This window comes from Misgurnus anguillicaudatus, chromosome 15 (assembly GCF_027580225.2).
Source record: "Misgurnus anguillicaudatus chromosome 15, ASM2758022v2, whole genome shotgun sequence".
NCBI classification, from domain to species: domain Eukaryota; kingdom Metazoa; phylum Chordata; class Actinopteri; order Cypriniformes; family Cobitidae; genus Misgurnus; species Misgurnus anguillicaudatus.
In genome coordinates, this window is record NC_073351.2 from 19,441,288 (window position 1) to 19,463,487 (window position 22,200).

Genomic DNA, 22,200 nt, shown 5'->3' on the forward strand with positions numbered 1-22,200 from the left:
TAGTCTTCTTATCTAGCAAAATGATTGTCATTTTTGGCAAAAAAATAAAAAATATGCACTTTACCACAACTTCTCTTCTTCCTCCGGCGGTGTGACGAGCCAGCGCGACCTCACGTAATTGCGTAATGACGTCGTAAGGTCACGTGTAACATATATGAAACGCACATTTGCGGACCATTTTAAACAATAAACTGACACAAAGACATTAATTAGTATCATTCCACATACTACAACGTCGTCGGAATGGTCCTCTTTCTCCACACTTGTAAACACTGGGGCGTAGTTTCGCATAGATCATCTGTGACCTCTTGACGTGATGACGTATTACGTGAGGTCGCACTGGGGCGTCACAGGACCGGAGGAAGACGAGAAGTTGTGGTTTAAAAGTTCATATTTTTTATTTTTCTTGCAAAAAATTACAATCGTTTTGTTAGATAACACCCTTTTGCCTCGTTTGGGATCGTTAAGAGTCCTTTTAAACTACAATTTCAAACTGCATTAAAACTGTTAAAAGTATTGGGGTCCATTAAAGTCCATTAAAATTACAAGAGTCCTTAAAAGCATAATTTCTTCTGGACTGAACAAAGAAAGACATCAACATTTTGGATGACACGGTGGTCAGTAAATTATCTGGATTGGTTAAGAAAATGGAATAATCCTTTAACACTACTGAGTTGATTTGAAGCTTGAAGGGTATTCTGGTTAGGCTGCTATGGGAGTGGATGGTGACCTCAGTCACAATCCACTCCTATAGTGACCAGAAAACCCAAAATGCATTTTGGTTCTGAAGAACAAAGAAAGACATTAGAGTTCGACATGATATGAGAATTTTTTTTGTGAACTATCCCTTTAAGAGTTCGTGAGTTGTTTACATGGGATTTTGACAAAAAGTGTTTGGCAACATTAAAAATTTAGGCGGCCATTAATTAAATGGCTACAAAAGTATGAATATAGATTTAGTTATTTGACACAAAGGATATCAGAAGAAAATGTCAGTAAATAGTCATTAGTCAGTAAACAGAAATCTGGTCTACGAATCTGTTTTACGTTGTTTAAAAGTTTGAAGCATAAACCTAAGCACAAATTTGATCTCTTGGCGGCGCTATATGTTTACAACTGTTGCGTGACGTGGGTTAAAGTTTGTTTCCTTCAGTGGATTATATTATGGGCTGCGCTGGCTGGACTTCCAGTCTGAAAAATAATAGAAAGAGGAACAAGACTCACAGAGACGATAACAAGTGCATACGCACCTTCTTTCAGCTTTGTTTTGTTAATTATTATCTAGGATACCTGCTGCTGCCAAGCAAGCAGATGTACAGGGCGCCGATACACAGAGCACAGTGGTAGTGGGAGGGTCAGACTGTTATTCTTACGGGAAACATTCATTTTTTTGCCTCGCTAAATCGCTGCACGCTGAATTTCTAAACGACGGCACAGTTGACGTTCATTGCTTGTTGGCAGAAGAGGTTCTGAGAGGAAATGTGACACTTTTTCGTCAGCTGGCATACATCTAACAACCACAATGAGAGGACAGGTGAGTGTAAACATCTACTGTAGGCTATATTACATACATTGCGAAAGAACGACGCGTCAAACTTTTGAAGAAAATGCCGTCTTTGCGTCAAGATGGATTTAAAGTTTCAAGGTGAATGACAATAACAGAAGAAACAGTGTATGGAAATTAATATTTTGCGCATAGATTTGTTAACTTATTAAAGCTTGAACTTTGAAGTAAAACTTTGTTAAAAAATAAATGGTATGTTGTTAAACATTGTAAACGTAGTGTCAGTGCTGTATTCAATTATATTACATGAAATTACAATTACTGTGATACTTTTACATTAAAAACCATAAAGATAGTTGTCTACAAATGTTTAAAGGGATAGTTCGCCAAAAATGAAAATTCTCTCATCCTTTACTCACTCTCATGTTGTTACAAATCTGTATAAATGTCTGTGTTCTGATGAGCAGAAAGGAAGATATTTTGAGAAATGTTTGTAACCAAACCGATCATGAGCCCCATTCACTTCCATGGTAGGAAAAAATAATTCCATGGAAGTGAGTGGTTTGGTTAAAAAAATTCACAAAATATCTTCCTTTGTGTTCATCCGTCAACTATACCTTTAAGGATGTTTAATTGATGGGAAAAGTCTAGTTGGTTTGTGAATGTCAGGCCACAGGTCACACTTCTGTTTTCTTTCATATACAGGTGTTAAGATTTTGAAATGACTGCCTTAAAAAGCAGCACTATTGTGGTCTACGTCCTACTACACTAAAAAGTGGCAACAGTGATGAAATCTGGTATGTGCTATGCTTTTAAACATTTCTTTTCAACCACCTTAAACCAATTTTGAAAACTATATCCTCCAAACTGAAATTCTAAAATCATATTTTTGCTGTAATAGTTATGCTAAGCCAGTGAATACAATAAAACAACAATGGCATACACAACGTGATGCATATATATATATATATATATATATATATATATATATATATATATATATATATATATATATATATATATATATATATATATATATTTAAGCAATATTGCTCGAGTAGGAGTGTGATATAGCTACGGCCTCGTGCCTCTGGCCTAATCACAGCCGTGATGATATAGAGCTATATCACACGACTCCGAGAGCGATATTGCTTTTATACAACAGTTCGACGGCACACGTTTGAAAAAACTAAAACTAGAAAACAACAACGGAGTAATTTTAAAAGCCTCTTTGTTTGAGAACTACTTCTTCCGCCACCGATTTGAGGGCGGCCAGAATGACAGGTAACACTTTCGGCTGCTTTGAATCTCATATTAACTCAATGGACGGATTCGCTGTTTTTAAATATTACAATTTCTTGGTCACAAAGTGTAGTTTTAAGATTAGTTCAGTCGAGAATATATATGTATTATATTTAAATCTACAGTCGATTAGTAAAGATTGCGCCTGTTTGAATGTTTGCTTAGTGAGATTCGGTACGTATGAGAACCAAAGCATGAGCAGACGTCAGTGTTCACTCGCCCCGCTGACCACCGCCCTCTCTGGGCTACATCTCTGACAGGGATTCCCTGGCTCTCATGTTGGCCTTGTTTGTTTATGATCGTCAAAAATGAGATCAAATCCCCAGTATTTGGTGTCATGATGAAACTATTACTTGTTTTCTTATTCATATTTAGTGTCTTTTGTGTTGTTATTGTTTTGGCGCGAGGTAAAAGTTAATAAAACTATGCTTCTATAATGTTACTATCGGTTTACCATTTCATCTTAACGCGATACGAGCACTCGGTTATTATTAGACTTCATTCTTGTCAGTACTATATAAAACTGTTTTTTATAAGTGTCAGAGAGATGTTTTTGCATGCTGCTTATAAATATACCAGTGGCGATATCTCATAACATGTTTTAATAGTCACGTCGCGATTAAATAAATGATCAATGTCCACATTTAAAAGCTGCGGTGCTTACCTGCAGTTCCACAGTGTTTTCGCGTTCTGATAAGAGATATAGCTCCAGAAAAAAAAAAGAGTGTTTATATTCCTCTTTCCAAGTGTTAATCGTCCACACGATGTGACAAGACATTACTCCCATTAACTTTAACGTAACATCCAAGAGCGCTGATCTTTGACGGAATAATAACTTCCGATTGGGGATTCACAGACTGATTTATGAGCTAGTGAACTAATGAGACACATGGAGAGTGTTTAAAAACAGGGCGTCTGTGTTTTTCCATTCAGAGATGAGCCTGTTTAGGACCTCCATTCACTAGGTGGCGGAATGATACGAAAGGTGAAGCGGTTACTGTGCCGTTGGCAGTACAATATCGCATAGCTCTTAGCCAATCACATTCGAGAACCAGAAATAACTGTTGTATAAATATGTGTATATATAATATATATATACACATATTTATATATATATATAAAATTTTAGAATATTTCATACATTATTTAATTTTTTTTTATAAAAGGGAGTGTTATTTAGAACTCTTTCAACTTTTTTACCCATTATAGGCTATAGGCTACTGTATAAAGTTATGATTTCTTGTCTTTTTGGGCAGAAGACATTATTATTCTGAAGCAGCCAACGTCTGTGTGTGTACCACCAAACCATGAGGTGACTTTAAGTGTTAAAGCAAAAGGCAAAGGTCCTTTGAATTATCAGTGGTTTGATGAAAAACAGAGAGAGGTGTGTACAGTTCATCTCTTTATATTGCAAAAATAGATACCACAACGTTATACCGACAATCTGCTTTATTTCTTCAGATGATGGGTGGTACAGGACCCGAGCTTACCGTCTCTCTCCAAAGTCGTGGGCAATTTGTTTGCAGAGTAAATGACCTGAACTGCAATTGTCAGTTTACAGAATGGGTAATCGTGGACATCCAGGCTGTACCAGGTACTTTCCAAAAATAAGCGTCTTAACCACAAATGGTGCCAAGTGTACAGCCACAACAAGCAAGCTGACTTTTTAACACCACTCAATCTCAGCAAGTCAAAAGATACAGTATAGAGGGTATGCACGTGACGTCACCTTCGGCGAAAGTGACTGCGGTTACGCCCACTGAGTGGCAAAAGACACAGGGGCAGAATTAGTGTACAGTGTGAAATCAGTGGAAACACAGTGAAAACGCGTCTAAATTGAAAAAAGCTGTTGTGAGAGAGACTGTAGTAACAGATTAACAAGAATTCGGAGCTATCGTTTTACAGACTGCCAAAAAACAACGAAAGGAGAAGTAAATAGATCGTTCATGCCAACGTCCACAGATAGGGTGGCCATTCGTGCCAGTTCCGCCGGACACGTCCTGAACATGTTTTCGGGTTCGTTCTTCGGAAGTCGTGTTGCTCGGCCGCATACGTCATCACATTTCAGTTAAAATACATTAGAAAATTAAGATTTATTTCTTTTAAGACATACAATCATTGTAGTTTCATTCTTACCTTGAAATGTAACGGTTGCTTTTCTGAAATTAAACCCGAAATATTAAACCTTGATGACGTTATGCAGTCGACCAACGCGACTTCCGGAGAACGAACCCGAAAACATGTTCGGGATGTGTCCGGCGGAAATGGCATGAATGGCCACCCTATCCACAGACCACGGGTGGGTTGACAAGTTGCTAGTGTCACTATCAAGCAGAGGTTTTACTTTCTACTTAAAAGTACTTTTTCAAGTATTTGTATCTTATTCGTGTTTTTCTTTGGAAAACATACATTTCAAAGCATATTATCAAGATTTTTACTCTATTACATTTCATAAATACAAGTTTTTTTTTTATTTAAGTACATTAACATACTTTTACTCAAGTCAAATTTCACAATTTTAATGTAATTAGGTATTAAATAAATTTTAATATGCAATATTAAAAAATAAACAGTATGATTCTATGCTTTAGAATGTAGTAAAGTAAAATTTTTCCCAATACAAACTAGGGATGCTCCGATCGATCGGCTGCAAATCGGTATCGGCCGATAACGGCATTAAATGACTCGATCGGTCCCCGTTAAATTTGCCGATCTCGTGAACCGATCTTTCTGTTTACTTTTCTCATCATATGGCTCCTCAATGCCATATTAGATAGTGGCATTTCCTCGCTACGATAGTCAGACATATAGGTCTACAGCCGATCGCGCTAGCCTTCATAACTATAGATGGCATGTTTGCCATTATAGTTTTAAATAATTATGCTATTCTTATCATTACCAACGCGCATTTCATTCTGCCCGGACACCTTCTTGCACCTGAATAATGTAATGCGCGTGGCTGTGAGATGCACTTGAGATTTAGTTATTCGCGCAGTGAGTGAGTTGGAAGGACCGTTCCATGGCATGCTAGAAATATCAGAGCACCTGGGCATGACGCGCTTAAAGTAATGGGTTCATGTTTAAGAAGGTTGCAGCTGTGACAGTATTTGTGTGCATTTAATTGAAAATTTTCGGTAGACACCAAGTACTGAACCTTAGTAATTAAATAATTTTCTGACACGCGCACATAATAAACCCCTATATATGTTTAATCCCTCCCCCTTGCGCGGAAAGCTGTTTTTTCTCTAGAAGCCCTGAACACAGGATTGAAGACAGTAAATTATGATTAACAATGACTTTTGTGTATAGTTCATATCATACAGAATATGACTTCTGTAACTTTCACCAGCAAAATAAATAAATAATGAAAAAATAAAAAAGTGCGGTGATGACGATGATGACCTCAGCACCGCGGTAGTCATCTAATTACTGCGGTGATGCGGTGACGCGGTTATCGTCACAGCCCTAGTCAAAAGTTTATTATTTGCATGCGTTTTAAAGTTTTGAGCGTTTAAACTTTAATTTTCCTCACATCTGCTCTCGTCTGCATACACCCGCCGCGCGCACACACAGCAGCCTGTCATCAGTGCACGTGATCTCTGTCAAGTCTTAAAGCTGCAGTAACCTAATTCATCTCTCAATAAAATCACTCTCTGCTTTTCACTAAAGAACTGTTGTACTTCATAGGAATGCGTGTATATTTAATTCATACAGTAAAGACTGTGAAGTGTTTTATTTTCATTAGTTTTTACAGACATACGCCTTTTTAAAGCCATATTAAATTTCTCTTTGCAGAAGAAATATTTGTTGTGCTAATTCATTTGATTCTCTATTAAAACAATAATATACCTAATTACTGCAAGTAATATAACAAAGGCAACATCTGTGGTATTACTTTATCTAGAAAAAATGTTAAAAGTTACAGTCATCAAAGAGCTTGCATATCAGCTTGAAAAATCGGTATCGGCATTGTTATCGGCCGATCACGAAGACAACAAATCGATGATCGGTATCGGCCTGCAAAAATCCTGATCGGAGCATCCCTAATACAAACACCCTAATAAAGCACGGATGCTTGGAAAATTTAACAAATGTAACTAAGTATTGTGAACCTCTGCTATCAAGTCCAACTAAATTCAATTTAAGCTGATAATAGTCCGTTTTACTAGCATTTTCGCAGCAGTCGTAAACCAGCCATTTTGTTGAACGTTTGCTTGGTCACGTGGAAAAGTGACGTCAATGCATACCCTCTATAGATACTGTACTGTACATAGGATTTTGGACCAATGAGGGTTCTCCATGGGTGTGGTTTAAAATACAATAATGCATCATACTAACACTGACATTATGTGATTGATGAAATATTTTGTGAGCTTTGGCTAAGATGTGACTCTTGTGCATATTAGGTGTTTCACACATGTGGAGGGGGGAACCCCATATAGGCATTCACCCCGAAAGTCAGACAGTAAAAGAAGGGGAGGCATTCATTCTTAAATGCAGAGCTATAGGCAAGCCTATGCCTACCTACCAGTGGTACAGGAACGGACTACTTCTGCCTAAACAGACCACACAAAAACTCAGGGTATGCCTACAATATACAATGAGCATGTATATTTGTTGTTGTGTCATCATTCTTTGGCTTCAGGTTGTGCATATATTGCTGATTAATGATACCACGGGGCTGCTGAATGCTTTATTCTGAGAAATGTTCCACGAGTATGCATTATTTTTCTATAAGAGCACACCTGACCTGTCAAATGTTTAAAAATAATCACCAGAGCAATGTTTTTGGTAACCGTGCTATAAGCTGAATAATTGACTCCGGTCCTTTGAATTATTTTAAAATAATGCACACCCGTGTTACCACCTTAAGTTTGCTTTATTTGCTAATAGTTCAACAGCCCGTCGTCAATTATTCCTTACATATTAAACTTTTGGAATTTACATAAGTAAACTTACTATAATCATAATCTGATAAATCTTACTTTTATAGATAAAAAATGCCAGTGCAGATAATGCTGGTTCATATCTCTGTGCCGTGTCAAATAGTTTGGATGAGAGATGGTCTGAGGCAGCTGAAATTGAAATTGGTAAGACCATAATTGCATCATGTTGTAAGATTTCTGTTAAAAATATAAAAGAAGTAGTAGAAAACATAAGAAATGCAAACTTTAATCTTTGGATCTATGCAGTGAATACTTACCGTACATACACTCTCAGAAATAAAGATTGTCACAGGGATGGTACCTTTTACGAATGTCCTAATACGTACCATTTACAGTGAGGAAAATAAGTATTTGAACACCCTGCTACTTTGCAAGTTCCCCCACCTAGAAATCATGGAGGGGTCTGAAATTGTCATCGTAGGTACATGTCCACTGTGAGAAACATAATCTACAGTAACAAAAAAATCCAGAAATCACAATATATGATCCCTTTAAACCATTAATCTGCATGATACAGCTGCAAAAAAAGTACCCGAACACCTGTCTATCAGCTAGAATTCTGACCCTCAAAGACCTGTTAGTCTGCCTTTAAAATGTCCACCTCCACTCCATTTATTATCCTAAATTAGATGCACCTGTTTAAAGTCGTTAGCTGCATAAAGACACCTGTCCACCACATACAATCAGTAAGAATCCTACTACTAACATGGCCAAGACCAAAGAGCTGTCCAAAGGCACTAGAGACAAAATTGTACACCTCCACAAGGCTGGAAAGGGCTACAGGGAAACTGCCAAGAAGCTTGGTGCAAAAAGGTCCACTCTTGGAGCAATCATTAGAAAATGGAAGAAGCTAAACATGCCTGTCAATCTCCCTCGGACTGGGGCTCCATGCAAGATCTCACCTCGTGGGGTCTCAATGATCCTAAGAAAGGTGAGAAATCAGCCCAGAACTACATGGGAGGAGCTGGTCAATGACCTGAAAAGAGCTGCGACCACTGTTTCCAAGGCTTCCAAGGTAACCTCATGGTCATGGTTTGAAATCATGCATGGCACGGAAGGTTTCCCTGCTAAAACCAGCACATGTCCAGGCCCGTCTTAAGTTTGCCAATGACCATTTGGATGATCCACAGGAGTCATGGAAGAAAGTCATGTAGTCAGATGAGACCAAAATAGAACTTTTTAGTCATAATTCCACTAAAAGTGTTTGGAGGAAGAAGAATGATGAGTATCATCCCAAAAACACCAACCCTAGTGTGAAGCATGGGGGTGGTAGCATCATGCTTTGGGGGTGTTTTTCTGCACATGGGACAGAGCGACTGCACTGTATCAAGGAGAGGATGACCGGGGCCATGTATTGTGAGATTTTGGGGAACAACCTCCTTCCCTCAGTTAGAGGATTGAAGATGGGTCAAGGCTGAGTCTTCCAACATGACAATGACCCGAAACACACAGCCAGATAATCAAGGAGTGGCTCCGTAAGAAGTGTATCAAGGTTCTGGCGTGGCCTAGCCAGTCTCCAGTTCTAAACCCAATAGAGAATCTATGGAGGGAGCTCAAACTCTGAGTTTCTCAGCGAATGGGCAGAAACCTGACTGATCTAGAGAAGATCTGTGTGGAAGAGTGGGCCAAAATCCCTCCTGCAGTGTGTGCAAACCGGGTGAAAAACTACAGGAAACGTTTGACCTCTGTAATTGCAAACAAAGGCTACTGTACAAAATATTAACATTGATTTTCTCAGATGTTCAAATACTTATTTGCAGCTATATAAATAGTTAAAAAAAGCATACATTGTGATTTCTGGATTTTTTTTAGATTATGTCTCTCACAGTGGACATGCACCTACGATGACAATTTCAGACCCCTCCATGATTTCTAAGTGGAAGAACTTGCAAAATAGCAGGGTGTTCAAATACTTATTTTCCTCACTGTAGGTACAAATATGTACCTTTGAGGTACCAGTATGCACCTTTTAAAAAGTGTAATAAACCACTCCAGTGACAACTTTTGTACCTTCTTGTACTTTTTGTCTGAGAGTGTATGAGTTCTACTTCAGCTTAAATTTGTAGGTGCTTTCCCCAAATGAGTTCAGAACAATCAGGAACTGAATTTAGAGTATCCGAGAGCCTTAGTTACATGAGAGCAAAACTTAAGTTGCACTGAAACTATTCGTTTCCATGAGTTTCCTTTTTTCACATGGAACACAGAGTTTTTATCTATTGTGAAATCAATAATTTATGGATTAATGCCATAAGAAAAAAGAAGTAGTTGTGCTCTAATTATTTACCTTTCACACACTAAATTGTTTTTTTGTTTTCCCCACAGCACCTCCAGATGAACCATCAACACCCACACTAATTGGTAGGATTTTTTCAGGGTTTTCTTATCAGATGCTAAAATAGCTTCTGTACTTACCTAGGTTTTACAAAATACACCCACCTTCTTTCCTTACAAAGCATCTTTCACACACCGTTATGGAAAACTTGGAAGTTGTATCAAGTATCATGACATAGACTAGCAATGGAATTTCATTACTTAAAATATGTGCCAGCTTTTTCACAGTATAACAGTGCATCTTTGTTATTAATCTTCTTTTACTCAGCGACTGACAAAGTGGCACTATTGATCGGCAACCTTAACTACAACCACCATCCTGGTCTGATGGCCCCCACTATGGACGTCCATAAACTAGCCAATCTTCTACAACAGTTAGGCTTCAGAGTGGTTTCTCTGCTAGATCTCACCCTTCAGGAAATGCAGGTTGCTATTGAGAAGTTCTTGCAGCTCTTGGGTCGAGGCGTTTATGGTGAGTCACGTGCTGTGAGTTGGTGGGGAGCCTTTAGGAAATGCGTGCTGTTTTTCACATGACTGTTTCAAGTTTTAAACTATTTAATGTAATAGAGGAAGTAAGTTTTACACTCAGTTTCAGATCGTTGGAATGTGTCGTGAGGGCTTTGCTTTAAGTTTTTCTGTTAGTGGGTAGTACGCACATGAACTCTGTATACTGTCAAAAACGGACTTATCAGTGTTGCTCTGTAAATATAACTGGACCTAAGTGTCAGTGTCACGTCGGAGGAACTTCCGTCTGAGTAGGAAAAAGGCTTTTTCCGGTGATACAGTATAAATGTATATCATGCGTCAAAAAACCACAGTGCTTAAAACCAAAAGACTTTCTTCAGAATTGCAGTGTGCGCAGATGCTATTTTTAGCTACAGAAACGTGCTGTTTTAACCATTTAGATTTAAACAGGATGCTTCTGAGTTGGACTGTTGTACAGTACTATTTGTAAAGAATAAATGTTGTAAGCTGTCTCACAATGACTGAGTTGTTGTGACATACATTAGAAAATGTGAAATTGAAAGTGTTTAGCCATTAGTCAGCTCTGCATGTCTTTATATTACTACGTGTCCCTTCGCAATTAAGCCACTTTTTGATTTTTTATGTGAAACGCATATAAAGTAATATAACAAAGATACAAAAAGTATTTTTTTTAACAGTGGTTAATCACTACATCAAAATATTAAACATAATACATACGTTGCATTGTCCTGTGGTGTTGACCTGCCTCCTTTAGTAAACAATAAGCTTAATGGATTGGTTCACTTTCATAACAACATTTACTGATAATTTACTTGTCATCCAAAATGTGAGGAACAAAAAAAATTCTGTATACTGTGGACTTCAATGGACTCCAATGGTTTGACGGTCCATATTGCAGTTTGAGGTTAATAGGCCCAAAAATGAGGTTTTTGTAAGACTAGTGCCTTTTCTAAGTGCCAGTCAGCCCCAAAATAAAAGTATTTTGTTTACATGCATACACGTTCGTTCTTATTATTATTAATCCTTATGTTAGCTTATAAAATGCAGTTTCTACACCAGGAAATAAAACGTCACACAAAGATCATTGGATTCGTTATCTAATTGGCTACACGTTCTGTCTATCATTATTTTCCATGAAGTCATTGGAGGAACGAGCGAGTCAGATGACGTCACAATATTTGACAGCGCTGTTTGGATATTATGTATTTTACTCCCGCCTACTTTTAGAAACAAAGTTTGATCGCGGGTTTATGTGTTTAGTGGAACCTAAAGTGTAATCTCATATACAGTGTTACGACACAAATAGACCACAGATTGTATATTACATTCTATTACAAGATGTTCATACGAAATCTGATGTAAACAACAGACTATATATCTATATTTCATGGATTATACGCATTTGTGGACAAAAATGGTCATTGGATGTATTCTTTTAGACGGTTCATTAGACAATGGGTTATTCACACATCTGAAACAGACTGGATTCGACTTGCGATCGTTATATCAACACAGAAGTAAGAAGTCCCGTTTATATTTTGCATGTTGTCATCTGGACTTCTGTCACAAATTACTACATTTATGGTGCTAGAGCATCTGTATCTCAAAACAGAGACCATACACTGATGCTAAACCCGTAGACCTTTTAAACGATGTAAAGTAATGTTAATATTATTAATGTTTGTAGACAGTAGGCTATATAGATATTGTTAGCAGCGTTAAAAAAACTGCCGTCATCCCACACACGAAGGTTAAGCAACTGAAAAATTTGCATGTCAAAACCTCTGCCAGTGTCCCAAATGGGTCCAACCCATTTTTTATTTTATTTTTTTGGTGAAAATGATGATCGTTTAGCTATATAATACTCTTATGCCTTGGCTGGGATGGGATCGTTTACAGACCCTTAATGTTTAATGTATTGAGGCAGCAATTTGGACCTTTAAATCATTGGGGTCCATTAAATTGCATCAAATCACTTTAATGGGCCCCAACAATTTAAAGGTCCAAATTGCAGTTTCAATATGGAGATAAACCTGGTTTACCTAAAACCTAAAAAAAACCTAATTTCTTTTCAACGGAACAAAGAAAGACATAGGCCTATACATCTTGGATGACATGGGGCTGAGTAAATTTTCAGAAAATTTTGTTATGAAAGTGACCTAGTCCTTTAACTCTAAAAAACGCTGTATTATTAACAAACCCAACCCACTGGGTTGTTATTTAACCTATGCTGGGTTGTTTTAACTCAAAATACTGGATTGTTTTTACCTTTGGTTGGGTCAAATATAAACATTTTCTAGGTTAATAAAACCCAGTGTCTGGATTTGTCCCTTAAATTACATATATAATATTTATATAATTACAAAAACTATATAAAAGTATATAATTACAAACAAAATTCTGCTAGCTCAGTTGTAGTTGTAAGGGTTGTAGCTGTAAATTTCTTTGTATTATATTAATGGCAGTGATGCACAAGAAGATAAGGAACTGTAAGAGTTAACCAACACTCATAATAGAAGAGAGACAAAGTATAGAGGAGCATAACTGTGTTACTCTTAATGTAAACTTAAAATACTTACTCTTTCAGCTGTTTTTTACTATGCTGGCCATGGTTACGAGCACTCGGGCAGAAATTACCTGGTGGCGATTGATGCTCCTCGACCCTACAAAGCAGAAAACTGTGTGTGCGTACAGAGAGTGATGCACAGTATGCAGGAGAGACAAGCCCAGCTGAATGTTATTCTTCTGGACACCTGTAGGAAATGGTAGGTCTGAAGCAACACAATAAAACCTCATTCACACAACACTTTGATCCCACAAAAATTTGGCATAGAGCCAATTTTAACACAAACACATCCCGGAAATGTTCTGGGATTGCTCCCGTAAAGGGGGCCTAGTAACATTGCCGTAACATTTACGGAAAGCGTTGTTTGTGCACAAAAACAGAAACAATGCCGTAAGGGGCGTTCTGTAATGTGGACACGCGTCATTGCAACAAGAAATATCATTCAGCTCTTTAAAATGGGGGTTTTAAATGCACATTAACAATCACAATGAGAAATGTCTGCAAACTGCAACAAAAAGGCTTGCATATGGTTTCTCGGGAGAGTATCATTGTCAGTAGAAAATCATTGGCAGTGTAAAAGAACTAAAAATCAAACGATCCCGGACAAATCCCAGACCATTTTCTGCGTATTTTCCATAATGTCTGCAATTTTTTTGCAAAAAAATTACAAAGTCTTAAATGCTAGATTGCATTTAAGATTGCTAAGGTCATAGGCTTGATCATCATCAAAAGCACGTACTGATAAATTGGAAGCTTGGATGCACTGTAACTTGCTTTGTGAAAAAGTGTGTCCCAAATACATAAATGTTAATAGATTTAAGATGATTTCCAGGAGAATAATCTAAATGATTTTGTCTCTGTTAGGTATGAACAGAAAGGCCCTGCATCTCAAATAAAGCCATCGGCTCCTCTGGGCAACACAGTGTATGGATATGCCACGTGAGTAATGAGATATACTGTAGATAACACCTCTTTGAAATCCTAATTGAAACATCTAAAGAAAATGGCTTTTAACAGGAGTGAAGATGCAGAAGCGTTTGAAGTCCAGGATGGTGGCAAGAGCACGGGAATCTTCACCAAGTATCTGAACAAACATATTTTGGAGCCACAGAGGGTGACCCATGTCTTGGAGCTGGTCTCTGAGGGTAAGCACTACAACCGTCTTTTAACACTGCTTTATTGGTACTCTGTCAAAGTGGTGCACATCCAAGGTTAGTAGACCTGTGGGACATTTGTATTTGTAGTTGTAACGGAAAATCCTTTGATATAATTCAGGTATGTGAGATGCTGCAAATAAATAGTTTTACTTTCCTTTCAAAATCCATGCCCAATGTGGATCAAGTGGACTTCTTTAGTCCAATGGGGATTACACTCTGTCTAAAAACAATCATGTTATGGACCTTCTGTTTAAGTAAACTCTTTTTGAGAAGTTAAAAATATCAGAAAATAATTTATTGCATCATTGAGTTCTGCAAGTACAGCAAATGTCCATGGTTCTTTCCCAAAGATTCCTCGATCACAAAAGTGCATTCCATTTTGTTTTTCAATCAGAAATTTGGTACTTTATATAAGGCAATAGTGTCTGTTTCTTTGGCATTTCTAAACTTTCATTTAATGTTGTTTACAGAACAGATTCACAGAACAGTCACAATTTAACCCGTTGACTGGTGTTCCGTGAGCAGGAAACCTACGTTTACTTCAATATTTTCATGTAAATGTTAGTCTTTCACGACAAACTATATATTGTTGGAAAGGTCTAAGAATGTAGTTTTCATATTTCAAAAGCTTTTAGCAGTAATAATAATGCAGTAACTGTAATTTATTCATTTGTGACAAGAGTATGCACCAAACCTCACAGCAAACCAACAGAAACCTCAGTTTTATTTTTTATTTAATGTATTAAAAATTATAATATATTGCATTTTTATTGCAAAGAAATGTAAACTGCTATAAAAATATTTTCACCTGCAGACACTTCTGTAAAAAACATTAAAGTGTCTTCTTTAAAACAAGACCAAAATTAGGCTTCTACACCAGTGTGCATTACCTTATTGACAAAAGGCAAAACTACTTTATTACTGTTTCATAATCCTACATTGCATTAAAGGAATATTCCATTTTCTGAAAAGAAAAATCCAGATAATTTACTCACCACCATGTCATCCAAAATGTTGATGTCTTTCTTTGTTCAGTCGAGAGGAAGTTGTGTTTTTTGGGGAGGGCATTGCGGGATTTTTCTCATTTTGGTGGACTTTGATGGACACCAGCAATTGACGCTTGACTCGGCACGTGGCAGTTTTTTTCAGCGGAGTTTCAGAGGACTATAAACGATCCCAAACGAGGCATAAGGGTCTTATCTAGCGAAATGATTGGCATTTTTGACAATAAAAAAAAATATGCTCTTTTAGATCACAACTTTTCGTCTAGGTCCGGTCTAGCGCGACCTAACGTAAATGCGTAGTGACGTAGGGAGGTCACGTGTTACATATATAAAACACACATTTGCGGACCATTTTAAACAATAAACTGACACAAAGACATTAATTAGTATCAGTTGACATACAACAACGTAGGAACTGTCCTCTTTCAACACACTTGTAAACACTGGGGCGGAGTTTCGCGTTCATCTTCTTGACGTCATGACGTATTGCATGGTGGCACCTGGCGCATCACGACCAGATCTAGACGAGAAGTTGTGCTTTAAAAGTGTATATTTGTTATTTTTCTTGTCAAAAATGACAATCGTTTTGCTAGATAAGACACTTATGCCTCGTTTGGGATCGTTTGTGGTCCTTTGAAGCTCCGTTGAAAAAAACTGTTACATGTTGAGTTAAGTGTTAATTGTTGGTGTCTATTAAAGTCCATTAAAATGAGAAAAATCCTGCAATGTTTTCCTCAAAAAACATAATTTCTTCTCGACTGAACAAAGAAAGACATCAACATTTTGGATGACATGGTGGTGAGTAAATTATCTGGATTTTTCTTTTAAGAAAATTGAATATTCCTTTAAAGTACAACCTACATGTATATATCTAAGATATAACAAGATATTCGCATGTTTTATCATCTGTCAAAGCATGTAGTGAGATGTAGTAAACAAGGTCATAGTGTCCTTCAATGCTTTTAAATATTAACTGGTTTATACTTGTAGCACTTGTTAGAGCAACTACTGTTCCCAGCGACTATCTTCTTTCCTCGATCCATAAACTCCTCCATGGCACGATGTGAACATGGATTTTATATTTTAATGGTTGATATAATCCCTACATTTCTTCCAGCAGATCTGTTGTCTGTTTGGTAACAGCATTTAGCTTTTTATATCGTAGCTACTAAAGCATTTGACCTCATTCTCTGGCTAATTTAAGAGCCTTTGACCCAAAGATGCACATTCTCACTTATATAACTTCCCACTTTTATGATGAATTTGCTGAGAGATGTTGCTCAACTCATTTGTTTTTTGTCTAAAATACAGATCTGGGAAAGGATCCATTGGTTCGTGGCAGGCAGGTTGTTGAAATCAAGCACACTCTGACAGAGCCACGGGCGTTGACCGATCCCGTTCAAACATCGGGACATACAATGGAGCTCCGCCAGAGAGACGCTTGTTGGAAACAGGCTAATGGTAAACATACTTTAACTAATTATATATGTCATAAGTATGTCTTTTCTATTGTCCGACTATATTTATTGTGTAAATTGTGTCACTCTTGCTTTGTGCAAAAATTAAGGGCTTGTAAAGGGCCAGTTTACTTTTTCATAATCATTTACTACCCTCATGGTGACCCCTATAATTACACAGCCAGGTTTTGCACAGTACATTAACTGTCTCTATTAGCATAATCATTTGACATTTATTTGTTTACAAAGTACAAAGTAGTTTTTATCATGAAGTGACTTAGTCTTTTAGATTCTATATTTGAGCTCAATACTGATGGAGCTGATGTTTGAAAGCATTTAAGGAAGTAAAAGATAAACTCACTAAAGCTTTTATAGTCAGTATTGGCACTTAAAAGTCATCCATTACCAGCAACTTACTCACAGTTTTAAATTGTAACATACATTTTTTGCTTATATGGGTTAAACTGTGATTCATGACTAATGGAAAAAGCAGTGCTAAAGGATCATTCATAAACCACATCTCTGTATTTAAAGGAAGTAGACATCCTTCCAAAAAGGGTGTAGGGGGAATAACCACCAGTGAGCTGACTAATTTTATTTTTAATTTTAAACCGTGACATTTTCCTTTTTCATATTACAACTACTAGAATCTGTCATTTAAGTGTGAAAATCCCATTAACATGATTTGAGCAAGTAAATATCCACCTTATTTATGACGTAAATGTGGGTGCAGTCATCTTTGAGCTCTTTCATGTCAAATTTCCCGTGAGCCACTAAAGCTAATGGTAGTCATAGTGCGAGTGACACGAGTTTATGCTCATAAAGAAATCTAGAAAGACCAGAATAATTTAGGGGTTGCCATAACTGCTGGTACAAATGCAGTAAATCTCTATAAAACACTTCATCCATGTACCAGAGCTGAATGTGGATGTGGTGCACGCGCACCCATGATCTGTATTCACATATCCATCTAGTAAAACTTTTCATAGAAACCGCCAGTAAACAATAAATACAATAATTGTCCAGAAACAACTAATATTATGCTGATAAAATATGCTGATTTAGCCGGCTTATTTATTCTGCTACTAAGTATTATTACAAAAAAAATTCATTTAAAAAAACAACACTGAATATGTAATTGTTTAAAGCAACACCAAAGAGGTTTTTTTACCTTAAAATAACGTTTCCAAAAAAGTTTCAGTCGTTTATCCCCTTGAAACAGGGTGAACGGCATTTTCACATTCGCTTTGCAGCCCTCTATCGGCCAAAACCGCACTAAAGAAGTTTCCAACCGTTGGGTCGCGGTCCTGTAGTTCGAGTGAAAACTACAAAAACTTGCTTTAAACCAGACGTACAATCCAATCAGAGCCAGCTATGCTGCAGTATTTACGATAGTGGTAATGGACAATTCTGCTTCTAACCTGAAGGGGGAGCAAAGAGCAAAAACTCTTTAGTGTTGCTTTAATATGTTTATTATGGTTTGTTCAAATAACTTACAATGTGTTAAATAAGAAAGATGCTTCTGACTGTCGGACTGCGTGATAAGCTTAACGTGCCCCCACAGAAACTGATATAATTATATAATTGAATATATAATTAAATATTGAATATATCTACTTATATCAGGCCACTTTTTCATTTCATCCTTCCACTGGGTTATACATGGCAGGTGTAGTAAATAACTGTTTTAATCATGTTTTGTGCATGCTTTCACAACGACATTGATTTCTAATGGCCGTCTATTAAAATGGAAGTCTCGCACAAAAAAAGTAAATACGTCACTTCTGCGTTCGGAAAATAAGGTGGATAGGACTATCTGGGAAAAAGAAATGCAGGAAACATCTATAAATTTCTTCACCTATAAACTTAAGTGCATAGATTATATAGTAACACTTTAAATTATGGTTGTATTAGTTAAAATTAGTAAATGCATTAACTAACATAAACATACATTTTCAGCATGTATTAATTCTGGTTAATGTTAGTTAATGTCAATACAGTTATTCATGTTAGTTCATGGTGCATTAATTGATGCTAATAGTTACAATTCTTGATATTATAAATGTATTAGTAAATGCTGAAATTAACACTAACTAAGATTAATATATGCAGTAGAAGTATTGTTTATTTTTAGTGCTGAGCAGAGATTAATCGCGATTATTCGCTTGCAAATTAAAAGTAAATTTTTGCATAAAATATGTGTGTGTGCTGTGTCTAATTATTATGTATATTTAAACACTCACACATACATATAGTAATTTCAGAATTTTTTTATTTATATATAATTTTTTTAAAATGAATATGTAATATAGAATATATAAATAAATAAACAAACAAATAAATAAATATATATATATATATATATATATATATATATATATATATATATATATATATATATATATATATATATATATATATATATATATATATATATATATATATATATATATATATATACAATGATGTATGTGTATTTATACATACATAATAATTACACACAGCACACGCATGTATATTATGCTAAAAATCACTTTTATTTTGTATGCGATTAATCGCGATTAATCTTTGCCCAGCACTATTTATTTTTAGTTCATTCTTTTTCTAAATGGACACTTACTGTAATTTTTAATTCGTAACAATGTCTTAACCTAGCAGCACTATGTCAGTTATCTTCCGCAACATTAGATTGCATGTTATCAAGCTTGTACTAATACTTAATTAGTGCCCAATCTCCATACCCGTAAGATCAGTTAAGTGTGTTAAACCAGAAATTGCGCTATTTAACAATGTCACAACAAGAATTAAAAGCTTTTACATTGCTCTGTTTTTTACCGTACTTATGTGTTTGGTTATATATTTTTTCAGTTCTTCCTGCCCGGAAGTTTCTGAACTTTCAGGAAGGTGGTGTTCAAGTGGAGCTCAGTTTCTGTGCCTTGTTCTCAAACGTACTCGTTGTGTTCGGCACAGTGAGAAACACCGGTGCCGTGGCCCAGCCGTGCACTCTTCAACTTGAAAGTGAACCAGTAAGTCAATGCTCCTCTTTGATGACATACTTGCACAAAGTAGATATAAGAGTCTAAGTATCAAAGCCAAATAAGAGAAGATTGTTTTTTTTATAGTGTTTATGTAGGTATTAGGATTATGATTAAGATAGTGGTAGGTTTAGACACACAACAATTCAGTGTACTAAAAATTTGCATGGGCATGTAATCTCAGTGTAATGTGATAACATGCACATGATTTCTTAATATTCTATGTATTTTCTTCCCAATCATTTATTTCTTTTTTACTTAATACCTAAAACACTAAAGATCATTAGATTTTTGTTTAACTGCATTTTTATTACAAGAAGAACAAGAAGTATAGAAAAAGTGAAGGAAAACTATGACTGTACTGACCTCTAGGGGTAAAAAAGTTTTATGTTCAATTTCCATAGGTTTCATTACAGGGATAGCTCACCCAAAAATGAAAATTCTGTCATCATTTACTCACTCTCAATTACTCAATTGAAAGCTAGATATTTTGAGGAATGTTTATAACCAAAGTGATCAGAAGCCCAGTTCCTCAAAATTCTTCCTCTGTGTTTATCAGAACAAAGAAATGTATACAACATGAGAGTGAGTAAATGATGACAGAATTTTCATTTTTGGGTGAACTGTCCCTTTAACTGGAAGTTATTACAGTATTATACCTCTGTGTTTAGGTGATGCAGGACATTTTGTCATCTTGTGGCAGATTAGATGAAATGGATTCTCTGCTTATGTGCAGTGGAAAAACTCCTGACTGCACCCTCAGGTTATGTTGCCTTCAGAGGCTTCAGGTAGGCCTACATCTATAGTTTCTCCTCATTGAAATGTGAAACGCATTTAAAAGCATGATGTGAATATTTATGCAAGTCAAGTAGCAAGATGAAAGTGCACAATTTCTGATTGTCAGAAATGATGTTTGGGGACTTATAAACAAAACTGCATTACAAAAACTTCTGAAACTTTCCAGGGATCACTGGTGATCAAGGTGCGCCTGCAATACAGCAATAAAGAAACTAAACAACAGCTGACTGAAATCAAAGAGTTAGACATAGGCAGGCCACTCATTGCCTCCTGCAAGCTTAACCAGATGGGGCTAGCCGACAGGAGACAAGAAGGTCGTGTCCATACTTTGGGCCACATGTCTAACATCAGAAGGATGCATCATCCAAACCATCCTCGACCCTACACACGCAAGGCAGAGAATAAGTTATCAAGCAATGAACCAGAGGAGAATGATGAAAATGACTCTAGCGACTTCACTATGTGATGTACCGGTACCTTGCCTTTATAAACATGTAATACAGTACGGCATTGTGTTGATGCAACAATGGATTTTTTCTGACATTAACTGTTTTCTTTTTGCTTATTAATTACAAATTTGTGTGTGTGTGTGTGTGTGTGTGTGTGTGTGTGTGTGTGTGTGTGTGAGAGAGCATTGAAAGGAAGAAGTTCTCATGAAAATATATATTTATATTAATTAATTGTAAATCAAATCAAGTTTAAAATTCATACAGATATAACCAATAAAGCGCTACTACTGGATTTTGCCTGTGTGGGTTATTAATTTAATTCTCTGTCCCGGGTCCAAAATGTCTTATTTTGACTTAATATAAAATATTCTTTTAATTTTTAATGGTCTGTCATGGACCCAGTACCACATATGAGATACTGTTTGAAAGCTTAGAGTACTCTACTTTCTGCAGATTTTTTGATTTAATATTCACATATTTCATATTTTTCAAGTATGACAAACATGGGTAAGTCTTATAGCAAATGAAAGCTCTCATTCTCAGGAATAAGTATTTTTGTTCTATTATCATCACATGTCCAACAATCGTCGAATGAATAATGAGGTAAAAAATTGTCTTTTGTAAACATATGTGAAATATGAGTGTGAACTGCCTCAGATAGCCACAAATGTTACACCATCTTTTATTTTAGGTCCTACTCTGAAAAATGAGTCCATTCACAGCATTTTCTTTGGTTGTGTGCATGAATAATCCTTTGCTATTTATTATATGTGCATAACAAAAAATTAATATTTATATGAAAAATGTATTTTCACACCCTTCAGTAAAATGAGAATAACTTTTGAATGCGACATGCTAAAGAGTTCATTCTTTTTTTGGGTGTTTACTGTCTGCTGCTGCTAACAACCAGAACTGCTAGAACCAGAGTTATTCACTTTCAAAGACAGTGTTTACAACAAAAAGAAAATTTGGTGTTTCATCATATGAAAAACAACATAAATAACAAAATTTGTCACAAACAGCAGCTGTTTATGTAACTTCAAAGGGTTTTTCTGCAAAATGATATAAAGATAATGCATTTATTCCACTGTATGTGGTTATGAGGACACTTCAAATGTTTTTAGGCAGAAATTGTATACAAAAAGGGTATTATTCCTCCCTTCAG

At 36.2% G+C, this 22,200-nt stretch overlaps 1 protein-coding gene across 2 annotated transcripts; it reads left to right on the forward strand.

Moving 5' to 3' along the window:
* Positions 1–1,135: 1,135 nt before the first annotated feature.
* Positions 1,136–21,327, forward strand: malt3 (MALT paracaspase 3). 2 transcript variants are annotated; one of them, XM_073853569.1, is made up of 15 exons: positions 1,136–1,534; positions 2,210–2,301; positions 4,066–4,190; positions 4,268–4,400; positions 7,213–7,388; positions 7,800–7,896; positions 10,075–10,110; positions 10,352–10,555; positions 13,157–13,334; positions 14,000–14,074; positions 14,153–14,280; positions 16,608–16,757; positions 19,622–19,779; positions 20,460–20,576; positions 20,753–21,327. In XM_073853569.1, exons 2-15 carry the CDS (start codon positions 2,292–2,294, stop codon positions 21,050–21,052), a joined length of 1,887 nt encoding a protein of 628 aa, XP_073709670.1. In that variant the 5' UTR covers positions 1,136–1,534; positions 2,210–2,291; the 3' UTR covers positions 21,053–21,327. The 2 variants fall into 2 exon arrangements, with proteins under 2 accessions (XP_073709670.1, XP_055030734.2); XM_055174759.2 differs by having other exon boundaries at positions 1,137–1,534; positions 4,063–4,190.
* Positions 21,328–22,200: the final 873 nt, after the last annotated feature.

What these genes read in the sequence shown, in the direction of transcription:
- malt3 (XM_055174759.2), top strand. An exon ending in CTGGACACCTGTAGGAAATG is followed by an intron (nt 13,335 to 13,999) that starts GTAGGTCTGAAG and finishes TGTCTCTGTTAG; the next exon opens with GTATGAACAGAAAGGCCCTG. An exon ending in CTTGGAGCTGGTCTCTGAGG is followed by an intron (nt 14,281 to 16,607) that starts GTAAGCACTACA and finishes TCTAAAATACAG; the next exon opens with ATCTGGGAAAGGATCCATTG.